Below are 19159 nucleotides of genomic sequence, written 5' to 3'. Positions count from 1 at the left end.
AAAGTTCAATTCCTCAATATTCATGTGACAATATTGTGACAAAATATGACGATATCCTACAGTGATCATGCATGAGAGAAGTGCTTGGGAATAGAGGAGAAATGAGAGCTAAAGATAGAGGTTGAAGGGCTTGTCTTTTTATTTTTCAGTAAATTGGAACAAATAGAGGAGGAAGATATGGGAGAAGGAGATTCATTCAGGGGGATGCTGGGTATTTCTTTAAGAGTTGAGGGTTCAAAAACTTGGATGCCCTTTTTTTTGTGTTTTTAATCTAAAAGCCAAATTTCCCCGCACTTGTGAGCACGTTGCACCTCAGTCCTGACATGTTAGTGTGTTGACCCCCGGTGAGTTAGCTGGGCGCTCATGTCTTGTCCTCTACTGCCCCCTGCAGGTCTTCTGATGTGGAGAGCATGGTCAAGGTAAGACTCCGGTGTTTGTGTGTGTGTGTCTGTGTGTCTGTGGTAAATGATCTACAGGCTTTCTGGGCTCTGATTTCTTAAAAAATGGTTCTATAGCTGAAAGCAATTGCAAAGCCAAGTAAATATTGGGCCTAGATGACAAAATCTACACAGATGCTCTATTCCCTCTGTGAAAACGGGTATTAATCAAAGTGTAAAATAAACTCTAAAATGCTCCTTTTAGTCCTCGGGGCATTGGATAAAGATTCAGTTTTCTATTGGTGCCTTATTCCTTATGTTATGGGATAGCCATGAAACAGTTATAATCACATTTGGTGAGAATATATCAAATATGACAAATGCCATCTGCCACCTAAATCTTCTTTGTAGCACTGTGAGCTTATACACTTTTAGGATGGATGGCCTGGGGGGAATTGACCCCCTAACCCTGGCAGTTTTGATGCCATATTTTATCAATTGTGCTATACAGTTAAATATCGGTGTGTGTGTGTCTAATTTATGCGTTTTCGGTTCCCAGATTACTGAGCTCTTGTACAATGAGGAGCGTTTCTCCAAGGGAGGCTCCAGGCCGTCTGGTAAGAACACACTGATACACACTGCGCTCGCTGACAAGGGAAGACATTCATATCTGACAGTCTCTTTTTGTAAGCAAGATGTGTGTGTTGGAGAGGCAGAGAGTGGGAGGGAGGAGGGTGTGGGTGTTTGTGTGTGTGTGTGTGTGTATCGTCTATCATATATCAGCGTTCTGACTAGCAGACATGTGACTACTACCGTGGTTGACAAACGTCGAGTGTGCGTTTTGATGTCTGTGGTACATGTATATCTGCAGTCTCTGTAGCAGTAACCTTGCAACTATAATTCAGATGACAGACAAATGCCCAGTGTGTGTGTTTGTGTGTGTGTGCTCATGTTGTTTGTGTATATCTGCAGTCTCAGTAGCAGTAGACTGCTGACCGGCTCACTTTGCGTTATGAAGCCTGTGTGTGTTTATGTCTAGCGTGCTCTAGGTGTGTGTGTCGGTGTGTGAGCGAGAGACCTGCTCTCTCTGTCAGAGGAAATGGAGCCTGGCTGCTGACACAGCGCTGAGTAGTTAAAGTGTGTGTGTGTGTGTGTGTGTGTGTGTGTGTGTGTCATTGCTGGGCAGCGTCTCCGATCTGACAGTGTGTGTGTGGAGCGTTGGTGTCGCTCCGTGTCAACGTGTGTGTCACAGAGCGTGGGCTTGACCCCCCGCACTGGTGTGTGTGCTGGTGGGAGCGATGGAGACGGTTATCCATGTCACATCCCGTTAGCCGACGTCTGTGTGTGTGTGTGTGTGTGGGAGTGGGGGAGGCTGTCACTGCTGGCCGTTGCACATTCACTCACACTCCCGGCCGAAAGCAGCCTCTGTCAGCAGAACAGGAACACACACACACACACACACACACTTCAGAGGTTACAGAAAAATTGTATAAATGCACAAATGGATTCAGTGACTGACACGGTGGCAAATGAAATACATTCCCAAGACAATTGCTCTGTGTGTATGTGTGTGTGTGTGTGTGTGTGTGTGTGTGTGTGTGTGTGTGTGTCTGTCCCCTTCCAGAGGCAGCAGCCTTCTTCTTGTACAACCTGATCGACAACATGCCGGAGAATGAGGTGCAGGCACAGGAAGAAAAACTGAGGAAATTCTTCAGTCAGCTAAAGGCCCAGGTACACGCACATGCACACACACACACACACACACACACACACACACACACACACACACACACACACACACACACACACACACACACACAAGGACGGTGGATACACACAGTCACATGTTAAATAATCAGAAGTTACTTGACGATATGCACATTGCTGTTGTGTCACAAATACACAAATATAGAGTTTAAGATGATGAATAAGCACACATACGTAAACATACACGTTGTGGGATGATGAAGTGTGCACACACAAATCACACACACCTTCACCAGTTCATACAGACTGTGGGATGATGTCACAAGCACACACACCACACATGCATAGACTAAAATACAGTATATCCAGTTCATTCATAACTGTCCCACTTCAACCCAGCTTACACACACGCTGATCTGAGATGATCTGCAGTGTGTAATGAGAGTTGGATTATGCATGTATAGACACACACACACACACACACACACACTACTGCTTCTCTGTGTTCCATTTCTGAAGGGTAATGGGCTGGGTGGTTGAATTTTTGGGGTTGGGACAGCCAGACATGTTGGAGAAAATAAATCCATGTTTTACAGTTATTGGTTAAAGGTCAGATCTTAACTGGCTGTTTGGAGTTCAACAAAATTCCTTTTTGGCCCAATTTGGAACCACTATGAGTCAGATGATCACTAGAAAAGCCCAGAATATTAATTATTTAATTATTGTATAATTATCTTGACTGTTCAATAAAAGTTTTTTAACTAATTAAGGTCGGGTTGGGGCTAATAGTGGCCTCTTTCTGCTGAAATCATCCTCACACAAAAGTATATCATCAAAATCAAAAATTCTGATACATTTCACTTTCCAAGTGAAATTTATCTGTGTTAAACTTGAAATTGCAATATTTCCAACAGCGCAGGCAAGGTCTATGACACTTTTTAAATCTTTTTCCAAGCTTAACTCTAAGATAAATCATACTGAAATTATTACTTACCTGAGACAGTTTCCTACTTTGTTTTCATTACATTTGGCTATCATTCGAACTGCGACAAAGTGAAGCACGTTTAATTCAGTGATTTTCTTCTTTGGGTTGTGTAGGCTGATGCATCGGCTTACTGTATTTTTAACACTAGTTGGTGAATAGCTTTAGAAAACACAAAACATTACCTTTTAATATTATTTTTTCTTAAGGAAATTTAGGAATCAAAATTTCAGACTTGGTTGGGTTTTTAGTGGCACTGATTGGGGAAAAAAAAAAAAAATGTTGCAAAATTCAACCCAAAGCACAGCCCTGCAGGCCTTAGTCATGACCTTTTAACCCACAATTCAACAGGTTCAGCTCCTGGTCCTGGTGTACTAAGAGTTGATGAGTGCTTTGCTGATCCACTGATTTCTCATCCTCTCCTCTCCTCTCCTCTCCTCTCCTTTCCTCTCCTTTGCCCTCTCCAGAACATAACCATCTCAGGAAACATCTGCAGAGGCATCAGGAACCTTCTGGACTCCTACCACGTCCCGGAGCTCATCAAGGTACAGAGGCAGACGACACCACTGTCCTGATTTCTTGTGTTTTGTCATATTTTTCTATTGTAGGCATAGCAGGAAAATAGAGTATCATTCGTGAATTTTAGAATAGATGCTTGGTTATCTAACAAAGGCATTGGTAGAGTAGACGAACCACAGCCAGAATTTTACCAGAATTAGTTAATTTTTGACATTGAGGATCTATTTTTACTATAGGTTTTCTAATGTTTTGATAGCAGTCCTAAGGATGTAGATGTAGTATTTTACTGGTTATCATCACTTCTCAAATGTAATCTGTTTGTGTGTCAGGATGTGATGACTTTGGTGGGCCCCAAAGACCAGCCATCCAACGGCTCTGTGCTAGCTGATCCCCGAGTCACTGTGAGTAGGACAGTGTGCACATGAGAGTGACAAATGGATACATGATATATAAAACACTATATAATGCTACATAAATGCTATATAATGGATTTAAAGTATTTTACTCCAAAATGCTGTATACCTGTTTGGGAAAAAATCGTTGCTTGAGATTCACCCTCATCCTCTACAATCTTGAGGATCTAGATGGTTAAAGTGTTGCCATTTTTTCAATAAAGGACTTAATATACATAATATCCTTTTAAAAAGTACCATAATTTGTATCACATTTTTCAAATGGTGGGTTTCATTTTAGATAAAAACTATAGACATGTGCTTGTGTATGTGTGTGCATGCACGTATGTACATGTGCATAAGTGTGTGCTTTTGTCCAACACCCCTCTCTCTCTCTCCATCAGGCTATTGAGGGCAAAGTGTTTTTGCTGGAGAAGAAACTGGCTGAACTGAAAGCAGAGAACAAACCAATAGGCGCCGTACTCAAACAAGCCATCCTGACACTGTGTGCAGAGGAGGTAGGCATGGTTGATTTTATGATTTTAACAGGCCAACCTCCCCAAAACTTGGTGTAATCCTTTAATTTAGTCTCTTTGTCAATCAAAAATCTGTCTGTTAGTCCCGTCAGGAGATGATTTTCACATGTCTGATACAAAACGGAAGCATGATCGTTTTTTTTTGTTTTTTTCTCGTCCAATCAGAACTTGGAGCGCGCCCTTGAGCTGAAGCAGCAGCATGAGGAGGAGATGACAGCCGCCGGCTACGCCACCCTCATCAACTTCTGCTGTCGTCACGACAATGTGGAGGAGGCGCTCAGCCTGAAGAGGGAGCTGTGAGTGGAGTAGGACACACACACACACTCAGACAGGGCAGTGTTATGACCAGTAGTAGGCCATTAAAGTTTAACATGAGCAGTATTAGGGGAGACGTTAATGCAGGGTCCAGCCACTCTGTTGACTGGCTAAAACACAAGAACCTCTCTCCTCTTCATCGCTTGTTTCCTTCTCTCTCCTCACTTCTGCTCTCCTGGCTCCAGCGTCAGAGACTGAACTCCAGCAGAAGAAAGTACACTAGATGAGTTGCGTTACTGTAAGTGGAATGCATTAATCTCTGTCTCTGTCTGTCTCCCTCTTTCTCTGTCTCCAGGAGTCGTAAGGACTCATCAATAGCATTGGATGCCAGTAAATACATCGCCATGGTCAAGGCCCTCTCCAAGCATGGCAGAGTGGAGGGTAAGTTCCTCCCTTCCCTCCTCTTTCTCTGACAGTAAGCCTGGCCAAAGGCTTCAAAGGCCTCAAAGTGTGAGTGTGTGTGTGTGTGTTTGAGCTTGCACGCATTCAAGTGTGTGTGCCGCTGACTCTGTCGCAATCTGTCTTTCTCCTTCCCTCAAACCACATTAGCCAGCCATTTTCAGAATGCTACGGTGGGTTTCCTTCAGCCCATCGAAGACCCAATTACCATCAGTGTTGCCGCTCTGCTTTGTGCACACAATGACAGGCAAAATGTTTCCCTTGTCTATCCTCGCCTCTCTTCTCCTCCCCATCCCTCCGTCTTGTTCTCCGTCTCTCTATCTGACCCGCTCTCTCTCCGTCTCGATGCGTGTCATTCTCTCGTTCGCCCCCCTCACACACACCCGCGTCAGTGAGAAATGAGAGAGGGGGAAAATTACAGGACTGTGTGTATTTTTCCAGAATTATTGAAATCCGCCTTGATGCTAATGGCAGATCATGTCCGCCAAAGTGCTTGAACATTTCACACACACACACATACACACAGCCACACGCAAATTTGCATGTGAATTCAAGCAAAAGGCATTTGGTGGGGACGACGGTTGGTGTGTCCGCGTGTGTGTGTGTGTGTCCGTGTGTGTATAGGCGGTGCTAACGCGTTTGCCATTAGCCAGAGTGTGCATATGGAGGGGACGCTTGTCATCCACATTAGCACACATGGCTAACCTTGATGTTAGCCTGCCCCCACCCAGACGTTAGTCCGCCTGGCTCCCACCACACACCAGGCCCACTTGAAGATCATGCCTCCTGGCATCTCTCCTTATTTCTCACCCTCTCTAATGGCTTTGTTGTTTTTACCCTTGCTTCATACACCCCCCCCCCCCAGTCCACCTCTCCAAGCAACTTTCTCCCTCTCTTCCTCCATCCTTTTGTTGATGTTTTCCCTATTTCTCCTTCCTTCCACCTTTCCTCTCTCAACTTTCTTTTTAATTCCTTCCTCTCCTTCCAACACTTATTCTGTCACCTCTGCTGCTCACCGTTTACCTCTATCCCCGTCCTTCTATCTTACTTTCCCCACATTCACCCAGACCTCCATCTGTCCATCCGTCCATCCGTCTAACCATTGGTCCAACTATCCATTAATTAACTTTCCATTCATCTGTGTAGGGATGCACTAAGACAACTCTTTCCACTGCTGCTAAACTTTAAGTGCTGGTCAGTACTTTGTATTGAATGCTGTAGACTCAGACCATTGTGTTTGGGTCACTGGACAAAAATTATTGATGTATAATCCAATATTATCCACTAGAAAGACCTAGAAAAACTTTGTGTAAAAAATGCGGTCTTACTTTGGCATTGCTTTGGTTTTTGACATCAGATTTTCATACTTTTTGCTGATATATTTGCTGATACCAATACCCCAAAGTATCCAAGTGATTTCCCATACCTATATGAGTGCATCTGTCCAGCCATCCATTCATTGCCCTGGTGAACCAACTGAGCTCAATTCACTGGCCACTGAACCAACCCCTTCGCCTCTCTCCCTCCATTTTTTTATATACCTCTCCTCCATCGCCAACACTCTCTTTGACCTGCCCTTGCCTCTCTCCCTCCGTCTATCCATCCACCCACTTTGGTAAACACAACTTGTCCTGGCTTCAGATGCCCCTGGACTCTTCTTTGGTGCTGTGAGTCTTTTGGTGGTGCGTGTGTGTGTTGGGAGAGAGACACCGCTAGCAGTCAAGCCGTGGAACATTAGATGAACCAATGGGCTGTGTGATGTTTGTTTACCTGGCCTGTCTGCCTCCGCATCCCTGGGTGTGTGTGCGGTCTGGCTCGCTATGCTGGCTGCGATGGTTGGCTGAGCTGATGGATATGCATACTGGCTAAACGGACAGATGAAGGGAGAGATGGAGGGAGGAAGAGGGAGGGAGGGTTGGACGTTGGACGGAGCGATGTTGGCTGGTGTAGCTCCATTTGGGCAGATCAACTCCAAGCCATTGGTCTCGGTGATTAGCGGGTCTGTCAGAGAGTGATGGAGAGAGGTATGGATAGAGGGAGGGAGGGAGACATGGAGAGAGAAAGAAAGAGAGAGAGAGACAGAGATACAGTGCATCCGTACTGAGACACAGGCCCAACAGGTCAGGTCATCAGGCCCATTGTTGACATCGCTGTCTGGGATCAGATTGTTTTACCTATAACCTTGGTTCAGGTAGTTATTTCAGTGTGATTTTTGAGTTCTGGTCATATGTTTTTTCACTGAGCATCCATACTTGGCCTGAAAATATCTGACTTAAATAAATCTAGCCATGCAAGATGTAGAACATTGTCCACTTTATTGTCTCTTTCTCTCCGTTTATTTACATTGCTCTTCATATTTTGCTCAGATTGCTGTTGGCTCTTCCTAGCCCAATTTGGATGTTCGGCTCACTCCATAATGGGAACTCTACATAGTCTAGATGCAATTAGCCACCGGGGACATATGAGAAAATGTAAACACTGAAGGGGAAAAATCTGAAAAGATAATGTGGCTGCAGATGTCAATAAATGCAGAAATACAAGCCAGTAAACCGTGAGAGACACTGTGAGGCTGAGCACGGCTGCATAGTGATGTGATCTCGTGAAATTAGAGGTTTGCAATCGGCTATCCTAATTCTTACTGAACTGACAGCTGTAACTTGGGTCTGTGTCACACCACTAATGTCAAATATAGGTGCTATCCTTATGAAAGAAACTCTCCTTACTTGGCAGGGAAGTCGGGAAAAAAATCACCAGGCCCTTTTAACTTCTAGATTGCAGATAAGATATAGTATCAGAATTCTAGTAATTTGACAAGAGCTGCTTCCTGGATAAGTTTTCCACAAAAATATAAGTAGGGCACTGGGCTGATCCTGAATCGGAATCTGAAAAATGATCAGAAAACAAAAACATGGTGAAGGAAAACCTGGTAACTTGAAGGTCTCCCCCTTTTCGATCATCTTCCCCTCTGTTTTCAAGTCCTCATCCAACCAAGCCAACCTGGCCCTCTCAGACTTCCTCTCTTCCTCTCCATCTCCTCCCTTCATCTCCCCCCTCTTTACCAGTGCATCCTCCATTGCCAGACGCCCCTACACCACCCTCCCTTCCTCTAAATCCCCCCCTTCCTATTTTCCCCTGTCCCATTAAATCTGTGACAGCCTTTGGTTCCCATCGCCATAACAACTGGCAGAGAGAGGTGGAGAGATGGAGAGACAGACTCGAATTAGGATGCCAAAGCACTCACCAGTGGCCCTGTCCCTCAGCCCACATGTGTGTGTGTGTGTGTGTGTGTGTGCTATGTGTGTTCCCAATTGAGAGTGACACTCTTGTTTGAGGGGTTTGTTATATTACTAGCTACGTAGGTGTTAGTATCATTAGACCCACGTGCACTCACTTTGTGTTAACTTTCTCTGCCTTTGTGCCTGTTGTGATTCTCACCACTATAAAGAGCGAGCGTTTTTGTCGAGTGAACTAAATGGGCTCCTAACCAGGTTCCTCACTCATAATTTTGAGCAAGGTCCCAAGCCCTGCTCTGCAATCGTAGGTTTTGCTCACCGTGCCTCTGGCCATTTCGTCCCGTGTGTCTGTGCCTGCACATTATCCACCCATATTCTCTGTGCCTCTCTCTCTCCCTTTCTCTTGGTCAGGCAGTATAGATTAGTATCTGTGGTGGAGAGCGGCTGTATCGCTGTCAGCCCATTAGCTGCTGTCTAAATAGACAGTAAACACATCTTAATAACCTCGCCCCGATATACCACAGCTACGCACACACACACACACACTCCCTCTACACCATTTAGCCCCTAGCGTTGGCCAGATGGGCGCGTGGCCCGGTAAAAAGCCCTCCATTACCGGCTGGACTTGACCGAACCAATCCACCCCTCATCCCGCTTGCTGGGGTCTTACTGGGGCCACGGCGGGCCCTCGTCGCCGCATACCTATAATTTAGCCCCCCAAGTGCTTTCCACACGGCCACGGCAAAAAGCCGGCCTCCATTGTAGGGGTCCGGTAATTGTAGTCTCGTTTAGAAAACCGCAAGTAGCAATTAGCGCCGAGTTGGCATTATACGGGGTTGGATTTGCATCCCTGCTGGGCGCAAAATGCTGTTTTAATATGGGTTTGTTTTCCCCACATGGAATTAGCTAAAGGGGCCTTTTATCATATTCACACACCCTGCTCTCTCCCAGCCAAGCTCTGCCCGCCTCTCTCTCTTGCTCTCTTTCTCTTGCTCTCTCTCTCTCGCTCTCTCGCTCTCTCTCTCTCTTGCTCTCTCTCTCTCGCTCTCTCTCGCTCTCTCTCTCATTCTGTTGATTTTTCTCTTTGCCTCTACCTCCGACTTACTCTCCCTCACTATCGGTCATCACTTCATCCTTCTATTGAGAGGCAGTGGACTTCAGGACAAAGATGCCATCACATTTTGCCACATGTCTAAGACTTTGTCCCTGCATCCATCACAGAAGCACCATACATGTTGGGAAATGGAGGAGCAAAAGATGGCAATAAACGATGCAAACCTAACATTTTTTCACATTCATAACACACCTTCTCTGCCTTTCTCCCTCCTTCCCTCCATCACAGAGGCAGTGGACTTGCTAAAGGAGATGAAAGAGAAAGAGGTGGCGGTGAACGACGTAAACGTCACCATGCTCTTCCACATGCTCAACGCCGCAGTGGCCAAGGGCGGCCCCGCCACCGTCCGCCGGCTCCAGGACACCATCTTCACCCTGGGATTGGCCAAGCCCACCGCCAATCTCTGCTCCCCACTGATCACCGCCTACCTGGACAGGTACAGACAGATATATGATGTGCACTAGAACACAGAAATACTGACACACAAACAGTACACACCCAAATTATACACAAAACACACACTCGCAGAAAGACAGATGCCTGTGAACATAATGTGCACACACACGCACAAACACACTTGCTTTGGCCATATAGACACAAACAAATATAATATTAAGGCATTCATTCATGGTGTGCTCTATATCCATGGCTGAAGTTGCCAAGTTCCCCATCAACCAACCAACAAGCACACTTTGTTTTCAGATTTGTCTCTTTATTTGCCAAATTCAGTTGCCAGGTGTGTGTGTATGTGTGTGTGTGTGTGTGTGTGTCTCAATGAGTCACTCATCCCCCCCCCATGATCATAGCTGGGGTTACATTCTGGGTCAGCGATTCAGACAGAGAGAGGATGTGAAAATTGCCCCGTGTGTGTGTGCGCACGCATGCGCGTATGCCGTATGTGTGTGTGTGTGTGGGGGGCGTTACAGCCAGGCTTTGTTTGTTTGTTTGAGGATTCGCCAGCTGCTGCCCCTCCCATGCCCCCAGCCCCGATCTCTCCAAACACCCACTCCCATACTCTGAGTCCAAGGTGTAGTGGTGTGTGTGTGTGTGTGTGTGTATGTCTGTGTGTCTCTGTGTGTGTGTTTTTAGAAATTGCCATTGATGTTTCTTCCCTATAATGCCAATATGCAAATTAACTTCGCCAAACACTGGCCCCGAGGTCACTGGTGTAGCCCCTCCTCTCCGACTCTATTCAGCGTGTGTGTGTGTGTGTGTGTGTGTGCGCGTGCGTGCTCTATTTGTCAGAACAGCTTTTAAGTAGATCAACTCATTAGCATGTTAATTATGTACAGAGCACTAATTGCTGGATTTACCGCAGCCATGCAGTGCACTGTTAGAGGCCCTCCACACACACACATACACTCCCACACACACTCTGTGTACCTCTACTGTACATGCTGTGGGAGAGGTAGGCCAAGTCCGCACCTTTGCACGCGAAGCTCGTATACACACACACTCACACAGGCACGCACACAGCAAGGCTCCCCTGCCACTGTTTGTTTTGCTGTAAGTCAGATCTCTGGCACAAACAGAGTTTGCAGGTTCACTCGTTAATCACTGCCTCTGTGAGATTAGCAGGCTAATTTACTCCTGGGTCATCAACAGCAGCCAAAATACACACACACACATACACACACACACACACACACGTCAGCTCACCACATCTCTGTTTACACATCTAGTGTTCATGCGCAAAGTGTAGACCCTCCAAACGACACACACACTCATGAACACAAGTTAACAAGCTAGTTTCTGGCATTTTACCGCCGTCATTCACATGGGGAAATGTTTTGAAATTGCAGTATAGATGGGGGATTGCATTATATGGATATATATGTGTTTTTGGCTGGCTGGTTTTCTGCCCCCTATCCCGTCCATCCAGTGAACCCAGGAAATAGCCAAAAAAGCAAAGAAAGTACTAAAAAAAAGTGCTTTTATCACTACAAGCGATAAAAGTTACAGCTTACCTCATATAGTCTATGCATAGGTCAAACTCTTGCATTGAGTGATTATTTGCTTCAAACGATACAAGGCAAAGGACTTTTTTTTCTTCTACCTGCGTGCCCTCTCTTTGCTGAGTTTCATTTAACTGGTCCTACTTTGCAAGAGTGAGGTAAAGGCTGGATGTCCCATCTCTAAGTGGCTGTTTCTAAGATTTTAAGGCACTGAATAAGTAGTAGTAGTAGCTTTTATTAGTGCTTCACAGTCATTTACAGACTGAAATTACACACCAATTTATATACATATAGTATATCAAAACAGCAGGGAGATAAAAATACATTTTCAATAATTGTGAAAGTAGTAGCATATACAATCTACAATGAAAAGTAAACAGGGTAGTCAGGCCAGATCTAGTGCAAATCCTAATAAGTTTTAAAGTCCCCATGAAATGAACTCCCATTACTTTTACTTCCTGGAAAACAGGAACTTTCAAACTTTCATGGTGACCTGATGCTGCACTAGTAGGCGTAAATATGAATTTCTAACCAATAAAACCATCAGATTTTTGAACAATCCCGCCCCTGCTGCCTTTTCTCTTTCCGTCTCATATTCCATTGGTTTAGACTTCTGAATGATCCCTCACTGCATTATGTCCCGCCCCATCATCCTGTTTCAACAGGAAATGCATCAAATCAAGGAAGTAAAGATGCCATTTCATGGGGTCTTTAAAGTATGAAGATGAATCCCAAACAGTTAATGAATAAATGAAGCTTTTCTGTAAAAAACCCGGCATCATAAATACCGCTTTGCCCCTCCGCTTCTGCAACTACATATGACTAGACAAATTTTAAGATGCTATTAGTTCCATCATGAAACCCTTGGTGTGAAAGTGCTTTTGGGAAATAGGGGTTTTTCATGTTTGTCACTGTGAAGATGTATAAAAGGTATTGGGAATTGGACGTGTACCTCCAGTGGTGACTTTGGGCCCTGATGCATACATTTCCCTTTGCTCAGCCAAGCCTCGGCCAGGTTTGAGCACCACAACGCTTGACTCTCGGACTCCCGTTAAATCTACCTCCTTGCTCTTCTCTCCTCTCTATATCCTTTATCCTCTTTCATTCTCTCCACCTCTTCATTCCGTCAGTCAGCGGACATACAGACGGTAGGGAGGAGGAGGGATGGAGGGAAGCGATAAAAGAGGACAAAGCGCGCATCACTCCCGCCTGCGCCCGTCTCATCGCCGCGTCAGCGCTAATGACTTAATGAACACTTCTCCGGCAGATTAGCCCTTGACAGCCCGTCATACGCGCCGCCCCGTTAGCCTCCCTGCCCGTCCGCTCAGCATTGTGTGCGCTAACCCGCTACGCTAGCCAGGCAGCTAGCTCGCCTCGCCGTACCCCTATAGGGGTGATTAGCGACAGCAAATGCTAATGAGTCCAACAAAATGGGGAGCTGGCAGGAGATGTAAGATAAGACGGAGAGAGACACGGTGGAGATAGACAGAATATGAGGAGGAGTTGGAGGGGAGGGGAGCTGACAGAAGATGAGTGTCTCGGGATGGAAAATGCTTGATTCACTCCCACTCATTTCTACCATCTTCTACTGTGTGTACAATGAGTTTAAGTGGGGCCCAGAATGAGGGAAGAGGAGACGGGAGAGATGAATAGACGAGAGCATTTCACTGCTGATAGGAGATAGAAAGAGAAGCAATAGGATAAAAAAAGGAGGACAAAAGAGAAAATGGAGTAGGGCAAAATCCAGAGTAGACGAGAGGAGGCAGCCAGAGGTGGAAGACAGGAGTGAAAGGCTGAGAAGATGGAAAGAAGAAAAGATAGATGACCAAAGAAGCGAGAGTTGTTGCAAGTTGAAAGCCACAAGATGATTTACTCCAACTCAACAAAGCTCCCTGCACTATTCAACTGGTTGTGTACTTTAGACCTTTACACTCGCACACACACCAGCGCACACACACTCATCAGGGTTTTAGGTGTGTGCATCATGCGCGCATTCACCTGTGTGGGTATTAGCGTGAATATTTGTAAGTGCCATTCTTCAGCACTTGAAACAGCAGGCTAGTGGTGTCATGATCACACTCTCATTTGCGTATAGAGAGACACACACACCTCGGCCTCCCCCAATGCGAGGACAGTGGCTTGATAACAGGCCTGCTGATCTGCACTGAACAAAGGAGGGGGATGGAGGGAGAGAAAAAGAGGGGGAGTGAGATGAGGCAAAATGAGCTTCCTTGTCTAATCCTTCAGGTTTCCACCGCGCAAAGCGCTCGTTATTTTTTCAGGGCTTAATTGGCTGGAAAGTGGCTGACATGCAAAGTTGGGGACATTAACGGGGCTGTGCGCCGCAGTAAATGGCAACGCAAAGTGACAGTTAAATTGTACCTAGGGGAAATTATCCATCTTTCGACATCCTTAGCTCTTTTTTTGGGGTGGATCGGCGGGCGGAGAGAGGGGGAGAGGGGAGGAAAGAAGAGGGGGTGTAATTGCAACACCAGGCCCTTTTTTGCCAAGAGTGATGGGGAGTTTTTTTGTTTTTTTTTGTGTTGTTTTTAAAGATGTCTCATTAGGAAGGAGGTGTGGAGGAGGTTGATGGATGGATGAATGAATGAGGTGGACAGATAAGAGAGCTGGAATGCATGGAGAGATGGAGGGATGAAATGAGTGGAAGAGTGAGTGTTGAATCCCATCCACTAGCACTGCTGGGCTTTTCCTACAGTGTGTGGGAATGGCTCCAGTCTAGTCAGTTGCGTTCACCACAACAGTTAAGGTAATTGTGCATATAAGCCACATTACGGTAATTACAAATCGACTGTCTGCACTTTTTTCTCATCCGCATCAAATTTTTGGAATTTGCAATTTCATAGGCCCGGCCCCCCCGCCCCGCCCCCCCTCTCAATTTGTCCCCACACTCTCTCTCTCATTTCACTTCCTCTCAGTCTCTCTCCCCTACTCTCTCTCTCTCTCTCTCTGTTGTTCAATCAGACTGTTGTGCAGTTGAACAGCCTCTTGACTGGCGCTGCTGAATAATGTTGTCCCTCTTCATTTCAATTAGCGGACCTCTTTACCTTCCACCCCTAATCACTCCCTTCCTCCTCCCTCCATCCCTCTCCTCCGTTCCTGCCTCACTGAAGCCGAAGTCAAGGTCACACTCTTTCCGCTTTTTTTTTTTTTTTTTCTCCAGATTGTTGGTCTTTTTGGGCATATTTCTCTCGTACGGTTGTCTAATTGATGAGAGGAGAAAACACTTCAGAAATTATACCTGTTCATGCTCTCTCTTTATCTCTCTCTATCCATCTCTCTCCCTTCCTGTCTGTCTCTGTCTCTTTCTCACTCACTTACTCTGCCCCCTTCCTCCCCCATGGGTGCCCTATCTGCTTTGACCTCTGTGTGATTGACATGGTAATTACCCAATCAGCAGATTGATGGCAGCGCTGTCACAATAGAGGGGATTGAAGTGGTCTCTCTCCCTCCCCCTTCTCTCTCTCTCTCTCTCGTTTCCTCACTTCCTTTCTCCCTCTTCCTCTCTCTGTTTCTCTCTCCCTCTCTTTATCACTCCATCAGAAACACTCATCCTCCCAACCCGCTCTTTTGTTTGTTCGTTCGCTCGGGAGGGATGGGCAGAGGGGGGAGAGGAGGCTAGATTGAGCAAGAAAAGGATGACATGAGACGAAGGGAGTGAGATTAGGGGGGGGGGGGCTCTAATTTTGTTGCCATATTTCTGCTAAATTGCTCAGCTGGGGGGCGAGGTCATTGGAGGGGAGTGAGGGCTGACAGCATGGAATCAAAAGGAAGGGGAGCGAAGAGGAGTGAAGAGAGGAGGAGAGGGGTTAAAAGAGCAAAAGGAGAGAAGGGAGGAGGAGAGGGAAGGGGAGGAAGAAAGTGAGGAGACGGGAGAGAAGAGGAGGAGAGAGGCTGAAAGGGAAATGAGAGAAGACGAAAGGAGGGGAGGATGAAGGAGTCATGGGGGGGCTAGAGAGGACAAAAGAGGAGAGTAAAGGAGGGAAGGTGGTAGCTGAGGAGAGAGGGTAAAGATCAGATGAGTCCTTCTGTCTATTACCTAGCTTCATCTCTAAAAGCCTGTCCAAAGAGACATTAGCCCCTGGCAGACAGGTGCGTGTGTAGGTGCGTGTGTGTGTGTGTGTGTGTGTGTGTGTGTGTGTGTGTGTGTGTGTGTGTGTATGCATGTACCCGATTGTGTGAGAATGATGTACTGGGGCCAAAGGCCTCGTCTGCCATAGTCGTGCTGTCATGAATTCAAAGGCCTGCATTGTTGTGGTGGGTCAGAGTGCTTGAATAGCAGGTCATGGGGTTAACGCCCCATGACACGTCCTCTATTCTCTACCGACACAGTCCCGTGCATGTCTGATTGGACGGACCTGACACCTAACTCGCTCTCTCTTCCTTTTCTTTCCCTGTGTGTGTGTGTGTGTGTGTGTGTGTGTGTGTGCAGTGAGGACCTGCTCGGAGCTCTAGAAGCAGCCATTGACTGTCAGAAGCGCTACAGGTGCCTGCCTCGTATCCACGACATCATCGTCGGCATGGTGGAAAAAGGAGACACGGAACTGCTGCAGAAAGGTTACACATCTGTCCATCCAGCCATCTATCTATCTATCTATCCATCTATCTATCATTGATTCGTCTTTTTCTCTCTTCTGTCTGGTTGTCCATCCATCCATCCATCTACAGTATGTTCTCCACTCTTCGTGCAGCTTTATATTTAACCAGCCCTCCATACATCCGCCTTGTACATTTCTAACTACTTAGCATTCCTGAGCACGCTGATTTCAAACTCCAGCTTTTGCTGAAGAATTTGTGACAAATGCAACTATCCGTGCTGGCGGTTATCAGTGCTGCAGGTTCTAGGAACTTGTATTATGAACGACATAAGGTGCATGCATGATTTCACTTTCTGCAAATGCTCCCCACACAACAAGAGGCTCCAAGTTAATTTATATATCTATGACTTGTAAAAACAGCACAACCCTTAAATTGTTTTGTCCAAATTTCCAAACTTCCCAACAGCCTCATCAAGGTTCAAAGTAGCAGCTATTACTGCTACTGGCAGCTATATTCTAACATTTAGGCTCATCCAACTCAGACTGTGTGGAACCTCTCCTATTTTTCCTGGTTGACACTAGCCCTCTGTCATCTGTATGTGTGGGCAAGAGTGTGCATGCGGGAAAGGGAAAGTTAAGTGCCTGTGCAGTGTTTGCATTAAGCGTACGCATATCAAGCGGCTACTATTCCAAGAGTGCGTAAGAGGGCCAGAGAGTGAGAAGAGAAAAGGCCAGGGTCGCGCTGAAGCACGTCAGCTGATCACATTTTTAACAGCCTCCCTATAATGCCGACAGCGGCGTGGTGAGCAGGTCAAGTTCAACGTGCCACAGGGGCGAGTGGCTCTGGAGTGCGTCGAGGTTGAATCCTTGCTGTCGAGCACCTCTCCACCTCCTTCCCTCCCATCCTCCCCTTCCACCCGTTCTCCCATCCAACCTGCCCTCCCACCCTCTTCTCTAACCCCGTGAAAGGTGACAGCCCCGCCGAGTCAGTCGCTGCACCCTCAAAAAGTAAAATGACATTCATGGTGATTGTTCGACAGAGGCCAGCATCTAAACCAATGGCAACCAGTGGGTCTTGAAATAACAGATTATTACTCCCTCTTCTACAGTGGGAGAGAGGGATGACATGCAGCATAAGTCTTGAGCCATACTTTCCCTGATGGCATTGTGAGTACATGGTGTGTAGCCGGCTGCACCATGGCTTGCCCTATTCGGACCCATATTGATACGGTGCATGAATTGTATGAAAATGCATTACACTCCCAAGCTGCCATGGCACCTTCTGAAATAAAAGCAGAAATGCACTTGAACCGTCAGACGTTCACACTTTCAAAGACTGCAGCTGTTTCCAGCGTCCCAAAGCACACTAGAAGCGTGAAGTGGCTTGTCCCGACAGCTCGACTCGCAGCTCTGACCTTGGTTTCATTTCAAAGCATCAACATTAAAAAAAAAAAAAATTCTGTGAGGTTTTTGGAAACACAAGTAGTGATCATGCATGCTTTTAATCTGGATGTTTTTGTCAAGAGAGAGGCTACAGGAATCCAAGACTACTCAACTACTCAACCGTTCCTTTCTCCCGCTTCTTGTCTGCCACAGAAGCCTCAAATTAGGACTCACATCCAATTCCTTAGGGCCTTAAGGGATTCCAATAGCGTGCAAGTTGTGTATGTCAAAAACTTAACCAGGGGATCGATATAAACTTGTCTGCATCAGGCGTTGACCATGACGTGGTTTCTTAATGATTAGTTGCCAAGCCACCATATCAACCATCGTGAGACACAGATGAAGCCCAAAGTGCTCAAAACACCACATTGTCCTTTCTTTTGACTCCAAACACGAGTAAGTAAGACAGAGAGGGCTTATTTGGATATGCAGGTCCATTTGGATAACTGAACGTTTGCACTGAGTTTATGTGTGTGTGTGTGTGTGTGTGTGTGTGTGTGTGTGTGTGTGTGGCAGCCAGCTTCCCACCTGTCCTGAAGCTGTTGGACAGAGATAGTATTTAGAGCTGAACTGCTGAGCAGAGCGCTTTAGCAAATTTACCACCGGAGGGCTTAAGCTTTCATTCGGGACGTGTATGTGTGTGTGTGTGTGTGTGCGTGTGTGTGTTTGAGACTAGACTTGCTAGGGCTGCTTTGTGCTTGGGACAGTGTGCCAAATAATGGAATCACAGGGAAAGGATGGAGTGTGTGGCGTGTTTGTTCACCTTGCATGCATTGTTGTTCATTTTATTCTCATGACCTCTCTCTTGCTCTGATTCTCTCTCTCTGTGTCCGTCTGTCTTTGTCTTTAGCCATGGACTTTGTGAGTCAGGAGCGAGGAGAGATGACCATGCTCTATGACCTGTTCTTCGCCTTCATGCAGACGGGCCGCTACCGTGAGGCCCGCAAGATCATCGAGGTAAACACACACACACACACAGACAGACACAGGTACCTAGGGAACTAGGCTGAGCTGTGCTACACTGCATCTTCTTGAGACTGGTGCACTGCAGTTCCCAAAGGCAACTTGCCAAATTTTTCCAGCAGAACAGAAGGGGCTGACTGTTTTGGAGGAGTAAGTTTCTTCGACAGCTTTTTGACTGCGAACGGCATTCACTGATCACTATACACCGATATACAGGGGTTGGACAAAATACAGGGAACACTTAATATATGAAAAACTACCAACAGTAAAGGGACACAATTTTATGGGTACAGAAACTCATACCAGTGCAGTGCATCTATCTAAAATGTCATCAGCTAGAGTCCCGTTTTACCAAGCCTTCCCATTCCGAGGTTCTCAGTCGCCTCAAAGTCTCGGCAAAGTATTTTTTGGCAAGTTGGGGTTGACACTTCTGAGACGCTTCATTCATTTTCTGTTTGTTTTTTTTATGCCCTCTTTGCATTTCTCCACCTTTTCTTTCAGTTCCACTCCTTCAACACACACTAGCAATTGTGGTCGACTGTGTTTATGCATTGATCTGGGCAAGCCTGTTGCCTTTTTTTTTTAATTTGCCAGTCATGCTGATCTGTAAGATAGCTCCCGGCTCTGAGCAGGAACAACTAGTCTTAATACAGCAGACTGCCACAGGA

The 19159-nt window shown here is 46.2% G+C and overlaps 1 protein-coding gene across 1 annotated transcript in view; it reads left to right on the top strand.

Moving 5' to 3' along the window:
• Window positions 1–19159, top strand: part of lrpprc (leucine-rich pentatricopeptide repeat containing) — a 59520-nt gene that overhangs the window by 16712 nt on the left and 23649 nt on the right. The window contains exons 15-25 of the mRNA XM_078288867.1: window positions 392–419; window positions 937–994; window positions 2002–2108; window positions 3534–3611; window positions 3915–3986; window positions 4382–4495; window positions 4679–4809; window positions 5124–5209; window positions 9803–10010; window positions 15980–16104; window positions 18379–18485. Coding sequence (XP_078144993.1) covers window positions 392–419; window positions 937–994; window positions 2002–2108; window positions 3534–3611; window positions 3915–3986; window positions 4382–4495; window positions 4679–4809; window positions 5124–5209; window positions 9803–10010; window positions 15980–16104; window positions 18379–18485 — 1114 coding nt within the window. The remainder of the gene's footprint in view (window positions 1–391; window positions 420–936; window positions 995–2001; window positions 2109–3533; window positions 3612–3914; window positions 3987–4381; window positions 4496–4678; window positions 4810–5123; window positions 5210–9802; window positions 10011–15979; window positions 16105–18378; window positions 18486–19159) is intronic.

The sequence above is a fragment of the Centroberyx gerrardi genome, chromosome 15 (genome assembly GCF_048128805.1).
Source record: "Centroberyx gerrardi isolate f3 chromosome 15, fCenGer3.hap1.cur.20231027, whole genome shotgun sequence".
NCBI lineage: Eukaryota > Metazoa > Chordata > Actinopteri > Beryciformes > Berycidae > Centroberyx > Centroberyx gerrardi.
This window is presented reverse-complemented; position numbering and strand designations above follow the sequence as displayed.